This window comes from Metarhizium album (genome assembly GCF_000804445.1).
Source record: "Metarhizium album ARSEF 1941 chromosome Unknown scaffold_7, whole genome shotgun sequence".
NCBI lineage: Eukaryota > Fungi > Ascomycota > Sordariomycetes > Hypocreales > Clavicipitaceae > Metarhizium > Metarhizium album.
The window spans coordinates 1,041,552-1,058,602 of NW_024467581.1; the positions used below are offsets into that span (position 1 = coordinate 1,041,552).

The following is a 17,051-nucleotide window of genomic DNA, read 5'->3' on the forward strand; positions in this document are numbered from 1 at the left end:
CCCTCGCTTGCTTGATCCTTGATCCCCGAGACATTCGGAGTGTACGGAGGACAATGCCCGGAAGTCTCGCTTGCTGGCATGACGTGAACAGGTGTCGAAGGCAAGCAGCCTCATGGACGCCACCGGAGATGTTCCGTCGAACCATTCAGGGCGCCGCGGGTACGTACTCGGCGTTTGAAGACGTGGACTTGCCGAATTGTCGCTCAAAGCTGCCACGCGCTCATCTAGAAAAGCCGGAAAAAAACAACAAAATAAGAAGACCATTTCTTTAAAAGAGAAAAACCCTCAAAATTGTCGTAGTAGCGCTACTATTCGCAGCCAGCTCCTTTCCTTGGTGACGTATCTAGAGAGGACGTATCTAGAGGGGGCCGGCATGGGGATGGGCAAGGGGCTTTCGCACCCAAATTGTACGTACTATCCGCATGTGGAAGGGGCCAGGCTGCCTCTTTCGGCCTTTTGACGCCCACGGAGGACCTCTGACCGGCAGCAATGCGTCCTTTTTTGCGAAGACGCGTGCATTCACCGAGGCAACGTTGGTGGGTGGCTTATCAAGGTATTAGCCGCCGCGGCGGGGAGCTGCGGCGCGTCTGGTGGTGGAGTGGCAGGGATCTCGTTCCTGGGGCAGGAGGGAAATGAAATGCTCCGCCTGGGATCCTCACAATCCAAGTCCTGTCTGGTAGGTTCATGAGCGAGCCGTGACCCCATGAGCGAGGTGACGTGACGAGGAGGCTTGCGGGGGTTACGGAGCACAGAAGAGGGATTTGAGTACGTACGTACAAATCTACAGAGCAAGTCGAGTACTCTCTCTGTACATGCAACCGACCGCTGCTCTGTTTGATAGCCCTCCAAGCCTCCCTGCGTCGTTGCAGATGGCCAAGCAGTTGAGCGTATCATGCATGGTGCGAATCCGACGCCCGGTTGCGAGTAAGCGAGCGGTCACGTGTGGATGCAGCAATCTGGCGCATGTATTTATGGCGAGGCGGTCCCCCGACACCAACGTCGGGACACAGCTCGACGCCTTCGACATTTGTTCAGCGGCAGAATCTTCCGAGGATGCCCTTAGTTACTTTTATCGCTCGACGGGAGAAGCTTTCCAGCCGCGCCTACCTCGCCATGTATCAACCAACCCGCGAGACATGCGGATGAGGTACGACGGCGTCAGCTGCAGCCGCTTTTGGCTCTTTGCATGCGCCCAAGCGAAACCATGATGATCCCCAAGAGCGGGGTAGGGATTTAGTAGTTATCCAATTCTTATAAATCCGGCTTCCGTACCGAGTACGGAGTACAGACCATCAAATAGAGCACGGTCCGAGCCTCGTCCACGCCAACACACGCATCGCCGTTGACCACGCCCATACAGTCGTGGTTTCAATGGCTTCCATCACCATCTTGTACCCTTCGGGCCACCAGTTCGACGTCAAGTACTACATGCAAACGCACATGCCTCTCGTGTCTGCGTAAGTGGCTGGTCCGTACGCTGCGCCGAGAGAAAGCAGAGCGCACTTCCCAGCTAGCCTCAGCTGCTTTCCACCGTGGCTCGCACAATCCGGAACTGACCATTGCATCCACACATGTAGTTCTTGGGGCGGAGCGGGCCTGAAAAGCTGGGAGATTACTCAGTTCGCCCCGGACCAGCAGTATCAGATCCAGGCCATCCTGGAGTTTGAATCAATGGCCGCGTGGGAGGCTGCATCGACGGGAGAGAGCGCCGTGGCGGTGTTTGGTGACATTCCCAACTTCACCGCAGCCAAGCCTGTCGTTGTCAAGGGTGCTCATCTGGGCTCGGAGAAACTAGCCTGAAGCCGAGCACGTTGGAGTATTTTACAATCTTGGCTCTCGGCAGATCACTTGAGCCTCCCTTCCCTCGTCCCCGGCGCCGGGAGCGTGCAGGGAGACGCCTGGCAAGCATTTCGTGTGTGCTCGCTGCGAGGGACGGACCCTGTAGCGATGCGAGCTGCTGTCATCAGAAACTCTTGCTTTCTCTTGAAATTTGGTTGATAGCCGTGACGAGAAGAATAAAGTACAAAACATGACATGCTTGCCCATAGTCCGGGCACCTCCACCTACGCATCGGCGTCCCTACCTAACCTTGACATCGCGCCATACCGCCACGGCAACTATACTCACGCATGCAAAAGCAGTCGCGGAAATCAGCATGACCCTCTGGGCATCTCCGTACGCGGCCATGATGGCCTCACGCGACGGACTCCCCCAGGGATGCTCGAGCTGCCTCGACAGGTTTCCCACAATGAGGGCCGCCTCGTCCTTGGTCTCGGGCGGCAGGTACTCGGCCAGCTTTGCAGGGAAGACACCGTTCCAGATGGCTCCGGAAACACTGGACCCGATGGCTCCGCCGATGCTAGTAAACATGGACAGCATGGCCAGGGCCACCGCAACGTTCTGGTGCGAAACGGCGGCCATGACGGCCATTTGCTCGCAGATGACAAGAGTGCCGCCGGCCACGGCGATGAAGACCTGGCACATGACGACGTAGCCGGCGTCGACGCCGGGCCGGCGAAACTCGGTCATGAGGGCGATGCCCAGTATCATGAGCGGCACGCCAAAGTAAAAAGCCAGCCATTTAAGGCGGCCGCTCCAGCGGATGACGACGCCGACGACAAGGGCCCAGAAGCAGCTCCCCATGTTGTACGTCCGCCCGACGTAGGTGGCCTCGGTGACGGTCAGGCCAACGACGACCTGGAGGAAGGAGGAGAAGAAGCCGTTCCAGAGGTAGAAGCTGACGAAGCCAAGGGCGCCCAGGACGCACGCGCCCATGACGGTCCTGTCGACGAGGACCTTGTAGGGGATGAACTGCACCGGCGCCACGTACCTCTCGTACAGGGCAAACACGACGAGGAGAAGCACGCCGGCGGCAACCATGGCGATGATCAGGGGGGAGCGCCACTGCTCAGCCTGGAACTGGTAGATGTTGAAGGGCAGCAGGAACAGCGCCATGCCGGCCGCGGCCAGAAGCAGCCCGACGACGTCAAACTGAACGAGGTAGTGCTTGGCGCCCTCGAGAGCCGTACGCCCGGACGGCCGTCGCGGCGGCAAGGCCCCCGACCTGCCGGCCTTGAAGTGGTTATACGAGAAGAGCGCCAGGACAGGGGCGCACACCACGGGCACGACAATGGCAAACGTCCCAAAAGCCCACCTCCAGCCGGCGCCGGCGAGGAAGCTGCTGGCAGCCGGGCCGCTGGCCCACGTGGTGATGAGGAAGGGCGACGTCGTCAGCGCGAAGAAGAAGGCTCGGTTCTTGAGCTCGGAGGTGTCGGCGATGAAGACCTGCAGGGTGTAGGCGATGCCGTTGAACCTGGACACGCACGCCGCGGCGTCGGTCCGGTCAGCACGTGTCGTCTTGCCAGGGCCAAGCGTAGCAGCAGTAAGGAGGAGACAAGGAGAGAAGAGAAGAGCACAACCCACCCTATCCAGTAAAAGACCTGTGCGGCGGCATACGTCTCGACGTTTTGGCAAGCGGCCATCATGACCAGGCCGATGACGAGGAACAGGACGACGAGCGCGAAGCCCTGCGGCCGGCCCCAGATGTCGAGGATCTTGGCCAGCGGGAGGCGGAAGAGACCGCCAATCAGGTTGGCAAAGACGTTGGTGGTTGCCGTGAGCCCGTGCTGCTGAAACGAGCTGGTGACGTAGGCCGCGAGGGTGAAGGACATGCTCGAGTGCATCGAGTCCACCAAGTAGATGAGCCAGATGCTGCAAGCCTCGGGGCGTCAGCTCCTGCTGCATAAAAGACTGGGCCGGAAAGAAACACGTCAGGCTCCTCTGCCACTCACAAGACATATGTCAATACGATGTGGCCTCTGCTCCATACTCGAGAGACGGCCTCCATGTCCAAAACACCAGCCTGGGCGTCGACGGCGGAATCATGACGGCTCGAGTCCGCCCCGGCCACGGCGGCCGCATCGCTGCTGCCCGCGGCCGTCTTTCCGTGCGGAGAGACGGATACCGCCGCCCCAGGCACGGGGGACTCGTCGCCGGCACGAGCAAAGATCTTGGGCAGAAAAGACATGGCGGGCTGGGCCTGATACAAGACGCTGATGGACACGGGGGAAAAGAAGAGCGTCCGACGTTTCGTCCCGTCGGCGGCCGCGTTGCCTTGGCCCTTCTCTACGCTGCGTGCGAGGCAGCATCGGCATATTATTTCAAGTTTGACTCGCCCCTCTGACTCGGGGCACGCTGCATCTGGTATCTTCTGTTGCCCACCTTTCGCAAATTCTCCTCTCTTCGCCTCTCGCCGGACTGCGGGCCAAGTCAATAGTTGGACCAGACGGCCACCGTCGGAGGCAGCGAGGGGGCAAGGGGCACCAGGGCCGACAATTCCTTGGCACCTGCTGGACGCAAAATCGTGTCCAAGTGCCTCACGGGCCATGGGCCCAGACCGAGGCGGAGACGGAGACGGAGACCATGAGAGGGGCGCGATTTTTTGTCCCTTGTCGTCTTGATCTTATCTGATCTTGCTGCGGCTGAAAGCTCGTCACATCCCGGAAACAGACCGACAGCACAAAAAGGACCAGTCGACCCTTGCCAAGCGTGTATATCCATGTACCATGTACCCGGGGCCGGAAAACGAATGTCTTCCCTGACGAGGCCGCTGTCGGTCCGTGTTCGAGTCAGGACCAGCCGACTCTCGCGTGTACGTACATGCAACTTGAATGACACCACGTGCGGGCAAGCCAAGGGCGGCGATTGGGCGGCACGTGGACGGCAGACGGGCAAATGACGTGGGAGGGAGGAGTTTTGAACCAAGAACACCCAGCCGACAGGCGACGATGGAAACAAGGCACGACGACGTCGTCTTGCGCCGCGGCATAGTGCTCCTTGAACAAGTGCTTCGGCCCGGACACGGTCGGCGTCCACGTTGGGGATCGACGGCTACCATCTCGGTCTGGTGTGGCCTGCCTCGTGTCGTACGGCCACGACGCCGTTGCGCCTCCGCCGGCGGACAGCGGCGCCCCGCCGCGGCGGACTTGAGCCGCAGTGCGAGCCGCAACGTGAGCCGGCAATGCTTGAACAACCTATAAAGCGAGCGTACAACACAACGACCGTGGCCGTCGGCGTGACGGCGACAGGATCATCGCTGCCCGCCAGTATCAGTTGCCGCACCTGTTCTCGGGCACTCGACACGAACCATGGCCGACTTCACCTTGCCCGAGCCCTTTGCCAGCATCCCGCGAGAGTCCTTCCTCTTCGGCCCCTCGCCAGTCCAGCATCTGCCACGCATGTCCAAGGAACTCGGGGGAAGAGTCAACATCTACGCAAAGAGGGAGGACTGCAACTCTGGCCTCGCATACGGCGGGAACAAGACGCGCAAACTCGAGTAAGCAGCCCCCCCACCCCCTCCGGCTCATCGCCGTGCCCGTCTGCGACCCAGTCCACGACATGGGCTCACGATTCCAATAAAGATATCTCGCCTCGGAGGCCCTGGCCCAAGGCTGCGACACCCTCGTGTCCATAGGAGGCGTCCAGTCAAACCACACCCGCCAAGTAGCGGCCGTCGCCGCCAAGCTCGGCCTCCGGGCCGCCACGATCCAGGAACACTGGGTTGACTGGCAAGACGCCGGCTACGACAAGGTGGGCAACATCCAGCTGTCGCGGCTCATGGGCGCCGACGTGCGCCTCGACCCGTCCGCCTTTGGCATCGAGCACAAAACCACGCTGGCCAAGCTGACGGCCGACATCGAGGCGGCCGGCGGCAAGCCCTACTACATCCCGGCCGGGGCATCCGACCACGCCCTCGGCGGCCTCGGCTTCGCCCGCTGGGCCTTCGAGGTGGAAGCCCAAGAGCGCCAGATGGGCGTCTTCTTCGACACCGTCGTCGTCTGCGCCGTCACCGGCTCGACCCTCGCCGGCATGGTCGCCGGCTTCAAGCTCGCCGAGAAGACGCGCCGCCGCCCCCGGCCGCGCGCCGTCATCGGCATCGACGCCTCGGGCAGGCCCGGCGACACCTCGGCCCAGGTCCTGCGCATCGCCAGGTCCACCGCCGCCAGGATCGGCCTGTCCGAGGACGACGTCACGGAGCGCGACGTCGTCCTGAACAGCGACTACAACGCCGGCGTCTACGGCGTGCCCGACGAGACCACCCTCGACGCCATCAGGTTTGGCGCCCGCACCGAGGCCTTCATCACCGACCCCGTCTACGAGGGCAAGAGCCTGGCCGGCATGATGGGGCTCATCCGGTCCGGCGAAATTTCCGGCGGCAACGTGCTCTACGCCCATCTCGGCGGACAGTTGGCCCTCAACGCCTACTCTGAGCTTGGCCTGTAGAATAGCAGAAGCACCCCGAGCGCCTCGGCTTGTGGCCTGGCCAAGGACAGCTTGTGTCCGTAGCTCAGATGGCCGTGGAAGAGCGCAATCCATCTAGACGTGTTCGAGTGAGTTCCCACGGGCGTCCCGGTCTTGCTCCCCGTCGATTCCCCGAGACTTGCGTGGACAAATACCTCCCGCCCGTTGCGGCTGCCGCACCATCAGGCCACGTGCTCTCGCACCCGACGGCCCTTGTCGGCGCGTGACTTGTTCACCGAGCTAAGCTCGGCCCGGGGTCTCGTTGCTCATGGACGATTATCTCGACGGCGAATGTGCACGAGTATGTGTGTGGCCGGAGTGGCAAACCGAGACATGTGTGTTGTATGCGCTGCATGGAGCTGTAAGGGGATTCTTATCGGCTTATATCAGTAATATCGGCTACCGCATGAACTATAGTTACTGTCCGCCAAATTTCAACTTGGCATCAAGGAGCTCCCTGCTGCCCCCGCTGCGCGAATGGCGATCCCACGGCTCAGTTATCATGGGCCTTACTTGCCACAAGTCTCCGTGTTGTGTCGCCAATTGTTCAGCTTCCCGGGTTCGATTGTATAGGCCCAAGTGACGTGAGTGGAATAATGTATAGTGTGATGTGCCGGAAATGTATCGACCACGTAGTGGTAGGGCAGGCCGCCAATTCCAAGTGGCACACGCAGACGTCACAACGTTGGCCTCGTCATCAGGGACATGTCATCAAGGGGCTTTGCGTTCATGCCGGAAAAAACAACTGTTTTCCGCACCAGTGTCCTTGTGAGCAGTATGCAAAGTCCATCCGCTCACAATCTGCTCCTTCCGCAATGCTCACGCCCGCTGGCCATGTACGTGCGCACATATAGACACAAGATACGAAAGAAACATCCCTCTAGGTCGCACCAGCAGATACTGCTGACGTCGAAAGGGGGACTTTTCTAGCGGCGAGACTTCAAGGCGACGTACGTGCCGATGGCGTCAGGTGGTCGTATCGGCAGTTGGTCTCGGGATTCTACCGAGAAGCATCTCAGCAGCGCCGGGCGTCCGGCTGAAGGTGCCGGGCCGGTGACTAGTCGCCTTCAGTCGTGAAGACTCGGCGGTGGCTGAGACTGTCGAGGCTACGCAAGCTAAGCTTGGCGCTCGTCCGAAGCTCCTTGCATGCCCTACGCTGATGGCACGGATTGCTCATGTAGACTTTTACTCGAGCGCAGGATATGGCGCGGAACCGTGTGGCCTCATTCACCGTTTGTTCATCGTTGTTGTTTCTTCGTCTCGCACGGCTACGATACCTCCCTGTAAGCTTGCCCATTGACGGGGGAAGCTCGCAAGACCAAGACGGGCGCGAGCATAGTTTCCTGTCGGATCTCGTGAGCAGTGCTTTGCACCCCACAGGAAGGCATGAGAAAGCATGAGATAAAACTGGTTTCTGTCTCGATGGAGAGGTCTCCAAAGCTTCAAAGAGGCATGGTCGATGCAAAAGGGGCGCACGCATAGTGCATACCATGGCCGTCTTTGGTGTAGTTGTATTTTGTTAACCGTACTGCCAAAGTGGAGGCCAACATCCTAGGTTGCAGTGTATGTTGTCATCTTCCTCCTTGACCGTGTCCTTGTTCACATTCCACCGCCCTTTGCTACTCAGCGCCCTCTATGCAGTCGTCCAGTCAAAGGTATCTTGGCGTAAAACGTAGGTGCTTCTTCTTCTTTTCCAAGCTCAGTCGGTGGCCAAGTTCCACAGCCCATCGCCGAGGAAATGGGCGTCTTCCACGACGGGCCCCTTCCCCTTTGCCTTGACGTCCTCTGTTCCGCAGGACAGCGTCCCCACGGCACAAGCCTCCTCCTTGCCCTCGGCCATGATGACGACGGGCTCGCCCTTGTGCAGCTCCCTGCTCCAGCGGCCTTCGTGGTCGACGCGCTGGTCCATCTCCCTGCCCTCCTCGAGCTTCTCGGCGGCCCCCTCGGCGGGTAGCCTGCCTCCCTTGGAGGTCAGGCCGGGCGCCATGAGGGTTGCGCCCGAGAGCACAAATCGAATGGCGCCCCTGTCGATGCGGATCGTCGGGAAGCCCTGCGGGAAGCGGTGGACGAGCTTCAAGTGCGGGATGATGGTGGCCGAGTCATGCTGGTAGAACAGGGGCTCCGAGTCGAGGACGTACAGCGTATTCCGGTCGGGCAGCTTCATGCTCGCCAGGGAAGCCTTTTTGGGGAGGATCTCGTCAATGTGCGGCGTGAGCAGGGGATACGTTGTCAGCAGCGACTGGCGGAGGGATCGCTGCACCGAAGACTTGAGCTTCTGCTTGGGCGAGGGGGTAATGCTGCGGCTTGTCAGCATGGTCTGCTCGCAGGCCGGCTGGCAGTTGCACACTGACGTACTCTTTTTTGAACATGTTGAAGGAGGGAATGTCGGCCGGCGTCAGTGTGTCACTCTGGTGCTGGCGATTCTTTTGCATCAAGTCGTCCATCAGTTGATGTCGAGACTCGATAAGTCGATACCGAGTACAAACAGGCTGCCCCGCTGGCGTTGGATGGCGGGGTAAAGTCGCCACATGCAATAGACGGGGGCGTGCGGGACTTGTGCACGTGTGCACGCGTGATGCTGCATGTACTATGTACTCCGTACTCTCGTCTCATTCCAAGTTTCCTGCAGGGGACATGCTACGATACGTGGGACTTGAAAAGATGAAAGTAAACATGACATGAACAAATGGGACGGGTTGAAGGTGGTCAAGGGTTGGAAAAGAGCTTTGTCCATCTTCAAAAACCACTATTTGAGAGGCTAGTTTGTTGCGTCGTAGACGTCATGACGAGAGGACCTTTCCAAGCGAGCGCTCGTTGGACGCCAAGTTTTCCCCCAAAAGCGCTGAGCATGGGCGGCTTCGCCTAGCGACCTGACTATCCATGGGTAACGCGGGAAACGGTCCCGTCATCATCCAGGTGGACGTTCAGCCGGCCCTCCTTAAAGTCGGTGGTAACCGCCTGACCAGGCGCAACGACGCGGTGTTCCTGCGGGAGGTCTTTCTTGCAGAATAGCTGTGACGGGGTCAGAAGACTGGCTCTCTCTGTCTCCGTCTCGGGGCCGACCTACAGTCTCGGTGTGCTCCGTGTCCGACAGTTTCTTGCCGAGGAGCTTGCTTTGCCATTCCTGGGTCTTGTTGTCGGGCTGGCTGGTGATCCCGGGTACGACGAGCGGCATGGTGGTGAGCGTGTTGGGTCGGAATGAAGATACGACTGAGCAGTTGACTGTAGGTTAGGAGGTTGCTGAAACGGCCAACTCTGTCAATTCTGCCGGGTGCGATTTCGAATGGAGCAGCGAGCAGCGAAGGGGGGGGGGGGGGAATCGCTATATAGTCTACCCGGTTTTCAGACTAAAGCTGGACGCAAACCTGGCACGCCGTGCGTTTGCTTTCGTAGGGTAAACCAAGCAACAAGTCGAGTGGGCACGGCGACGGATCGACGTCGTGGGCGATGACGTCGTCGGGCAGCTAGCTGATGGCATTCGAGAAGGCCTCGATGGTGCCGCACGCGACTTTTTCCTATCCATCTTCCCTTGGTAACTCGCGACTCAATCAATCACTTTACCACGGGCCCTCCTCTGGGATCGCGTCCTCGGTGCAGAGGTTTGGAATTTGTCGTCCATCCTGCTCTTGGTCACGACTCACGGCCCACGGGTCGTCCACACCCCAGACGCGTTCCAGGGGGGACCGGTCCGCTGTCCTTTGTTCACGATATTACGCCCCGCTCAACAACAAAGTCGGTCGGCGGCTGCCAGTGAAATCGACTCTCGCCGTGATACAAGAGTGTTGGTTGCTCGCCGTCTGCTTGGTGCAAAAGTCGTCTCTCCGTTCCGCCGCCAGAGTGCCAAGCAAACAAACCCCAACGACTGGCTGGAGCCGCCAACTCAGCCACAAATTGCAATAACCAGCTGGGCTGAGGCCAACAGCGCCTCCCCGCCTCCCTCTGAAGTCGGGGGCTTGACGTGCATCCCATCTGCCATCCCATGTTCACCTGCCAGTCAGCTACTACTGGCTGGCTGGTGGCTTGTCTTGGCTTGTGGTCCGAGCCGCCCTCCTTTTCACTTCCCCACGAGGACCTCATCCCTTTGTTGGCCGCCCTTTCGCCCTGTTTCCAAACAACCTTCAGGCAAAAAGCTGCCGATTCCATGCCTCTCATGTCTCCTTGACGAAAGCGTCAACCTTTCCTGTCCTGTCTCGTTCTTTGTCCTGCACCGTCTCTGCTGCCGTCTGTACACAGACTTTCGGGCATTTCCTGTCTGCGGGATCCAGTTTTTGCCGCCCGAGTCTGGAGATCACAGACCCCTGAACTCAAACACCACCAAGCATCAGCTTACGGCAAGCAGTGCTGATCGGATGAAAGACGATTTGCCGCCCATGCAAAAATAGGCCAAAAAAAAAAGTCGAGAAAAAAAAAAAAAGGCGTGCTACATTCCCCATCCAGTAACCCTCGCCGTCCTGCCTACCATGCGGTCCCTCTCCCTGGCGGCGGTGCTGCTCGCCAGCACGACAGCAGCCCTCCCGCTCAACGAGTGCGTCCACACACACAGCAAGGAACTCGCCTCATACACGAGCTGCGGCTCCCACGCCGCCGTAAGCAAGTGCCTCGCCGCTCTGTCCAGCTTCAAGCAAAGCGACCTCGAGCAATGCTACAGCAAAGCGGGCTGCTCCGCGCCCGAAGCCGCCCGCGAGGTCGAGCACATCACGGCCCGGTGCCAGCAACAGGAACACCAGCACCAGCGTCCCGACGAGCTGCGAAAGCGCTTCCGCGCCGTCCTGGGACCGGCGCCGGCGACGCAGGCCATCGCGGGCGTCCACCTCCTGGCGCGGGCCTCGACGACGCCCGCGCCCGTCAAAAAGGGCGCCGACTGCTTCCGCACTAGCGAGTTCGACACGTCGAGCTGCCTCGTGGCGACGGAGAACGGCAAGACGGTGACGCACACGTGCACGCCGTCCAAGGGCACCTCGAGCGACTGCCTCTCGGGCTGGTTCTGCTCGGCCGACAACAACCACGGGGACGTGTGCATGCAGATGCGGCCCATCGACACGGGCGGCATCATCGTCTCCATCGTCTTCGTCGCCTTCTTCGCCATCGGCTTCGGCTACCTGACCTTTGCGTGCTGCCGCGAGCGCGCCCACCACAAAAAGGTCGCCGCCAAGGCAGAGGCCGTCGCCCTCGCCCGCGCCGCCACAAAGAAGCAGCGGTCGCAGGAGGCGAGGGCCCCCCTCATGCAGCAGGTCCCCGAGGCCGATGGTCCTGGTCCCAATCCCTTCCAGGACCAGCCTGGCCATGCCTGATCGGCGCATTTGGGGCACAAAAGCACCACAAGGAGTGTGGCACGTTGCAGCATCAAGGCCATTGATGGCGGGGTGTTTTGCCCTGTTGAACCAGCGACTTCTTGTTTTATTCTTCTACATTTGGGGGCTTTTCAAAGTATGGATTGAAACGATTGGATATTTTTCAAGGGGTTTAAGGCAGACGCAAAAACTAGAAATAGAAATCAACATATCAAATGGGACATTTAGCTGGGGCATATCGTACACACACATGTTTGTTCTTGGCCCGATGCTCGAGGAGTGACGTGTATGGTGAGGTACGGAGTACACCACTCCCATGGCCACGGCAACATAAGTAGATACTACCTGGTTCAGCAATTGGCTGACAGGTTGAGCTCGTCCACGGTAATGACGACGTCACCGCGCGCACCAACAGTATAGCACAGGCATTTCCAGTCTCTCCACAGTCGCTCAAGACGCACATACTGCATACTAGTCCCTACAAACGCTGTTCAATAACCCGTCCGTACCATGGACGGCGGGCATGCTTCATATTTGCTAATCGAACACAGAGTAATGGAAATCAAATCTTCCTTTGCTCGACCCCTTCCCGCTGGTAGCCGCATATAAAATGGTAATGACAGCCGACCGTTTCGACCGGTGGCTAGGGTATGGAGCCGGCCCCTGATTGATAAATTGCTCTACCTCCTTGCCGCTTCTCAAGGCCTCGTTCCCCATTGCCAATCACTGTCACTTCTCCGACAAGAATCCTCGCCGAGGTCGTGTCGAGAATCCCAATGTAGACGCGACCACGTCCTGTACGTCACGTCTTGCGCCGTTGCCCAGAGCGGCCATCGCTTCACAACAGTTCAGACATCACTGTGATATCTTTTCTTCTTCAGGTGACCCCAAAAGGATCCGCCTCCAGGAGCTGCCTTATCATCAGCCGGCAATGTGATTTCGGAATGTGATACGCCGTGCTGACGGGCCCGACCGCCGGACTGACTACCAGACGGGCTGTCCGCAGAGAAACCACGGATTGGGTTGTGCCAGGTAGACCAATCAACTCGACAATCCCGATCCATTGCTGTGGTTGATGTAGTGGCTGATGGCCGGTTGCTGCCGCTGCCGCCATTTCCCAGGAACCCGATTCTCCGGACAAGAGGGCTCCCGTGGACGACAATGCCCCCTGCTTCAGAGGAGCTCTTCTAGTGGCCCCGTAGAGACGCGTGGTTAGTACGAGGGCTGCAGATCTCCCCGGGTGCCCCCACTGCTCGGAATGAGAGCCCTGAAGCATCGCTTTGATCCGGAGTCCAACGGATTCGGTGCTGCCCAACGCCGCTCATATCCCGTTTGACGTCGAATGTTCCCCCGCCGTTAGAATTGTTGCCCTCAGTGTCACAGAGATTCAGCAGGTCTTGTTCAGTGAGGTAAAAGTCACTGGCATGAATGTCCACCTGCGACTTTATCACGGATAGGTCCATGTAGCCTTCTGCATCCGCGCTTCCTGATGCGGACAAGTCTCTGTACGCGGTACACATCAATATTCTAACCGTAACATGGCGTGGCTGGGATGACGATCGAATGGAGCTCATGGGCGGCAGTGTTGGCGAGGCTATGCCAGCCATCCCGAAACCTGGCGGAATTCCTGTAGAGCCCCACGTCGAGTTCGAAAAGCCGGGCGGTGCAAAGGGCTGCCCGTGTGCGACTCCTGCTGGAGGACCCCAGGGATTTTGTGACGTGGGAAATCCAGCGTCCAGAAAGGGGCTCGTCGGAAACCCTCCACGGGGACCGGGAGGCTGATGACGCAGACTGGCGGGATTCATTCCCTCGAGGGGAGGCTCGTCGTCGGCTACCAAAGCGCTGCTACCCAAATGCTTCGTTTCGTCATCTTCTTCGAGAGACTGGCGCTGAGACAGGCTTCCAGGACGGCCAATTGGTGCCGGTCTTCCAATCGGTTGCGTCGGTAGCCCTGTTGCTCCGTCGTAACCAATAGAGCCCTGGCGTGTATGTGAAGGAACTGGAGGCTCTTTTGCCGCTGGAAACCCTTGGTTCATGGGGAAAGGATCTGCGGAAACGTGGTTGAATCCCGGAGGCGCCATGGGACCTGGAGGAAGCCCTCGTGGCCCTGGTCCATTGAGTCCGGGCGGCGTCATCATCATGTTGGGACCAGGACGAAATTGCAAGGGGGGGAATATAGCCTCGTGAGAAATAGGACTGGGAAAGCGTGGTGGTCGGTGTTGTGCTAGTCCTGGAGGCGGCTGCAAACCCAGAGTCTGCGGCGGCATCTGGAATGGCGGCGTGAGGCTCGGAAGTCTGGTTTGCATGCTGTGAGGTGATACCGGGTGGTTGAGCTGAGCCGCAAGTATGGAGCTGCTTGCGCTGGCTTTTCTGTCTTGTCCAACGGGTCCGGGGCTGACCTGAATAGGAGTTCCCGGGTGAGGTGACGGGTTCTGGCTAGGTCCTGATGCAGAATGTGAAGCTGCCGAGCTTGCCGAACCTGAGTCCTGTTGCTGAGACAGGGTACGGCTTCGAATAGGCGTGGGCGCTTTCGCGATCGCTGGTGTGGCCACTGGAATCTTTGGCGAAGCAAAGCCTGCAGGGTTAGGCGGATGTTGCGGTAGAACGGTCGGGAGAGGACTAATAGCAGCATGCCCCTGTCCGCGCTTTGCGATTTGAATAGACTGTGACTGAGCAGTTTGGATGGAAGGCTTGTAGTTTGCCTTGTCTTCCTTTGCTCGCTGAGTAGTCTCATGAAGTTCTTTCTGAGCTTTAGCTGCCCTCGCTTCTTTTTCTCGCTTGTCGCGTTCCTGTTTCTCCTTACGCTCTTGTGCTTCCCGTTCTCTCTGGTCCCGAGCCTGTTTCTCCCTTTGACGTTGCTCTTCCTTGAGCTTCCTTTCGCGCTCCTTTGCCTCGCGGGCTTTGCGTTCTTGTTCCGCCTGCCTCTCACGCTGCTCATGAATACGTCGTTGACGGTCGGCCTCCTTCCTCAATCGAGCCTCTTCCTCAGCCTTCTTTTGGGATTCCTTTTGCCTTCGTTTCTCCTCGGCCTTCAGTCTCTGTTCAGCAATTCTTTTCTGCTCAGCATCTAGGCGAGCCGCTTCTTCCGCAGCCTTTTCAGCCTCCTTCCGCGCCTTTTCTTCGGCTAGAGCTTGCTTCTTTTGAGCGGCCTTGTCTTTTTTCTTTTGCGCATTTTTGGCTTTCTTGGCCTTTTGCTCGTCGACTTGTCTGCTCTCCTCTTCTAGCTCCTCTAGAAGTTTGTCTTGCCTCTCTTTGGCCACCTTCTCCTTGTATGCGGATAGGACACGTTGCTCGAACATCCGGGCTGCGAATATTTGAAACATTCTGCGGCCCTCCTCCATTCGCTGTTCTTCCGTCATTTGATCCTGGCAGCAGCACTCAGTATGGAACTTGGACGGCATTATAGAAGGATTAGAATATACCTCTTCATCCTCATACTCCTCGTCTTGGCTGTCCTCATAATCCTCCTCATCCTCCTCTTCATCTTCGTAGTCATCATCATCAGGAGGGTGATTATGAGGAGTGGAGTATGAGCCGTTGGGATGACCGTACCCGCGGGAGAAGTGTTCTCTAGCGTCCTCCTCACGGGCCATGCGACGTTCTGCTAGCTGTTCCATCATTTCAATGAATCGCTTGCCGTCGTTTTTAAGTAGGTCATCCGCCACGGTGAGAATGCCGCCTAAGTCCATGTTACCATATGCGCTGAGAAGAGATTCAAGAAGCTGCGTACCCTTGACTTGCAAACTGCTGCCAAATGCCAAGAAATCCGTCATGTCTCGATCGTAGGGATTGTGATATTGCTCTGGAGGTTCGTCGTCGCTATACTCGTCGTCTTCAACTTCGTCTTCGCTGTACACTTCCTCCAGCTCGTCTTCGTCATCCTCATCACCCACGTGCTCTACGATCCTACCACGAGACGGTTGTTGCGGGGTATAATTTGAAGGCAGTCGACGGCGAGGTCGCGGCGGAAAGTCTCGTGATGGTGGCTGTAGTATCGGTGGTCCGTCGCCGTTGTTGGCGAACTGCTCAAGCTCCAGATAATACGCATCGTACAGGCCTTCCAGCTCCTCCTCGATAGCCGTTCGTTTCCGCCCACAAACAGTACAACTGCATGTGTGCTTCTGCTGCTCCTTCATCTTTTTCAAAACAGCGTCTTTCTCGACCTTGACAAGTGACTTTCGCTCATCCTCGCCAAGCCCTAGCCAGAACTCTTTAATGCGTTCTCTTTCCTCATGATTGCTTGTGCTCCAAATCTTGTCTCGTGACATGCCTGATGGCCGCGAGACGACTTTACTGACCATTTGGGATGCAGAAGCGGAGATAGCCGGAGAGTTGTCACCATCGGCAAGCTCCCCCGCGTTCTTTTTCTTCTTTTTCTTGTTCTTTTTGGACTTGGGAGCCGGGCAAGAATGGCCGTTTAACCCCGGAAGACAAAAATCGCCGTTTCGCGCATCCTCTGCCTCTTCTCCATCACTGACGATGACAGCTTGGTCCTCGGCTAACCCCTCGTTGGGCCCCTTTGACATGGCTGAGGGATCCGGAAGAGCGTTGGCTGCTTGCTCGGCGGCGGCGGCTTTTGCCAATGCCTTTTGTCGACGCTTTTGCTTCTTGCGATTTACGGTCTGCACCGGCGCGTCAGACGCAGGAGGGTTTGGCGGCGAATTTACTGATTGAGCGGCAATTGTCGGCGTTGAAGGCTGGGAAGAGTCGGAGGGCGTGCTTTTGGGGACAGTGATAAACTTTGATCCATCCTTGTTTGTGTACTTGGCGGTGCTTCGAGGTGATGTCGACGTAGTGAGAGCCGGTTTCTGGTTGGTGGCCGGCATCGTATGTTCTGCGGAACTTCGGGGGGCGACACCATGAAGAGGTTGTGATTGCTGATGGCTGTTGGGGCCTACTCGCCGAAGTGGATGGTCTATTGTGATGCTGCGCACAAAATAACGAGTCAGTCTCGGACGAAGAACAGTCACGCCAGGAATAAGTCTGAATGATTGCTGGCGGCGGAAGGCAGGCGGCGACGACTGAGGTTGGGATGGTATTTTGGTGGATGATCTTGGAAAGCGACTCAAATTGAGGGACGCCATGGAGTACTCACCCACTTCAACCACTCAGAGTCGAGTCGGCCGACCGAGGGTTAGGTCAGCAATGACGCCAGTGGGGGAACCGCGTCCCCGTTGGAATGGAATTATCCCTGGCACAAGTAACGAGCTGCTCCTGCTGGCAGTGGAGTCTCAGGAAGAGTATTAGGAGAACTGGTGGGATGTAGTCTTCAACTTGGAGGCTGATGATCGGGCAGGCTGCTGCAAGGTTGAAGTCACAAGGTGGTGTAGTTACATGGCGGCGGTACATTTGCACCTAAACTCCAGAAGAGCCACCATTCGCGAAGCCCATAAAAACGGGTCTCATCCTTGGAGTTCGGAGCCCTTTCTGTCATTCTGTGGTGTGGCGATTGGTAGTTGA

The 17,051-nt window shown here is 58.3% G+C and overlaps 8 protein-coding genes across 8 annotated transcripts; 3 read left to right on the forward strand and 5 right to left on the reverse strand.

Annotated features, from left to right (window-relative positions):
* Window positions 1-1,371: 1,371 nt before the first annotated feature.
* On the forward strand, window positions 1,372-1,800 carry MAM_03766 (ethyl tert-butyl ether degradation EthD; the record flags this gene model as incomplete). Its single annotated transcript, XM_040822565.1, has 2 exons — window positions 1,372-1,457; window positions 1,578-1,800. 2 exons carry the CDS (start codon window positions 1,372-1,374, stop codon window positions 1,798-1,800), a joined length of 309 nt encoding a protein of 102 aa, XP_040679708.1.
* Window positions 1,801-2,079: 279 nt separating this feature from the next.
* MAM_03767 (siderophore iron transporter) lies at window positions 2,080-4,027 on the reverse strand (the record flags this gene model as incomplete). Its single annotated transcript, XM_040822566.1, has 3 exons — window positions 2,080-3,313; window positions 3,424-3,711; window positions 3,792-4,027. 3 exons carry the CDS (start codon window positions 4,025-4,027, stop codon window positions 2,080-2,082), a joined length of 1,758 nt encoding a protein of 585 aa, XP_040679709.1.
* Window positions 4,028-5,147: 1,120 nt separating this feature from the next.
* Window positions 5,148-6,282, forward strand: MAM_03768 (1-aminocyclopropane-1-carboxylate deaminase; the record flags this gene model as incomplete). Its single annotated transcript, XM_040822567.1, has 2 exons — window positions 5,148-5,335; window positions 5,421-6,282. 2 exons carry the CDS (start codon window positions 5,148-5,150, stop codon window positions 6,280-6,282), a joined length of 1,050 nt encoding a protein of 349 aa, XP_040679710.1.
* Window positions 6,283-7,999: 1,717 nt separating this feature from the next.
* On the reverse strand, window positions 8,000-8,744 carry MAM_03769 (uncharacterized protein; the record flags this gene model as incomplete). The annotated part of the gene is made up of 2 exons (XM_040822568.1): window positions 8,000-8,597; window positions 8,656-8,744. The coding sequence occupies 2 exons, from the start codon at window positions 8,742-8,744 to the stop codon at window positions 8,000-8,002; spliced, it is 687 nt and encodes a 228-aa protein (XP_040679711.1).
* A 430-nt stretch (window positions 8,745-9,174) lies between these two features.
* On the reverse strand, window positions 9,175-9,475 carry MAM_03770 (translation machinery-associated protein 20; the record flags this gene model as incomplete). The annotated part of the gene is made up of 2 exons (XM_040822569.1): window positions 9,175-9,312; window positions 9,368-9,475. The coding sequence occupies 2 exons, from the start codon at window positions 9,473-9,475 to the stop codon at window positions 9,175-9,177; spliced, it is 246 nt and encodes an 81-aa protein (XP_040679712.1).
* A 1,285-nt stretch (window positions 9,476-10,760) lies between these two features.
* MAM_03771 (uncharacterized protein) lies at window positions 10,761-11,591 on the forward strand (the record flags this gene model as incomplete). The annotated part of the gene is made up of 1 exon (XM_040822570.1): window positions 10,761-11,591. The coding sequence occupies one exon, from the start codon at window positions 10,761-10,763 to the stop codon at window positions 11,589-11,591; it is 831 nt and encodes a 276-aa protein (XP_040679713.1).
* Window positions 11,592-12,439: 848 nt separating this feature from the next.
* Window positions 12,440-12,655, reverse strand: MAM_03772 (uncharacterized protein; the record flags this gene model as incomplete). Its single annotated transcript, XM_040822571.1, has 1 exon — window positions 12,440-12,655. One exon carries the CDS (start codon window positions 12,653-12,655, stop codon window positions 12,440-12,442), a length of 216 nt encoding a protein of 71 aa, XP_040679714.1.
* A 123-nt stretch (window positions 12,656-12,778) lies between these two features.
* MAM_03773 (stress response protein nst1) lies at window positions 12,779-16,417 on the reverse strand (the record flags this gene model as incomplete). The annotated part of the gene is made up of 1 exon (XM_040822572.1): window positions 12,779-16,417. One exon carries the CDS (start codon window positions 16,415-16,417, stop codon window positions 12,779-12,781), a length of 3,639 nt encoding a protein of 1,212 aa, XP_040679715.1.
* Between the last annotated feature and the right edge of the window lie 634 nt (window positions 16,418-17,051).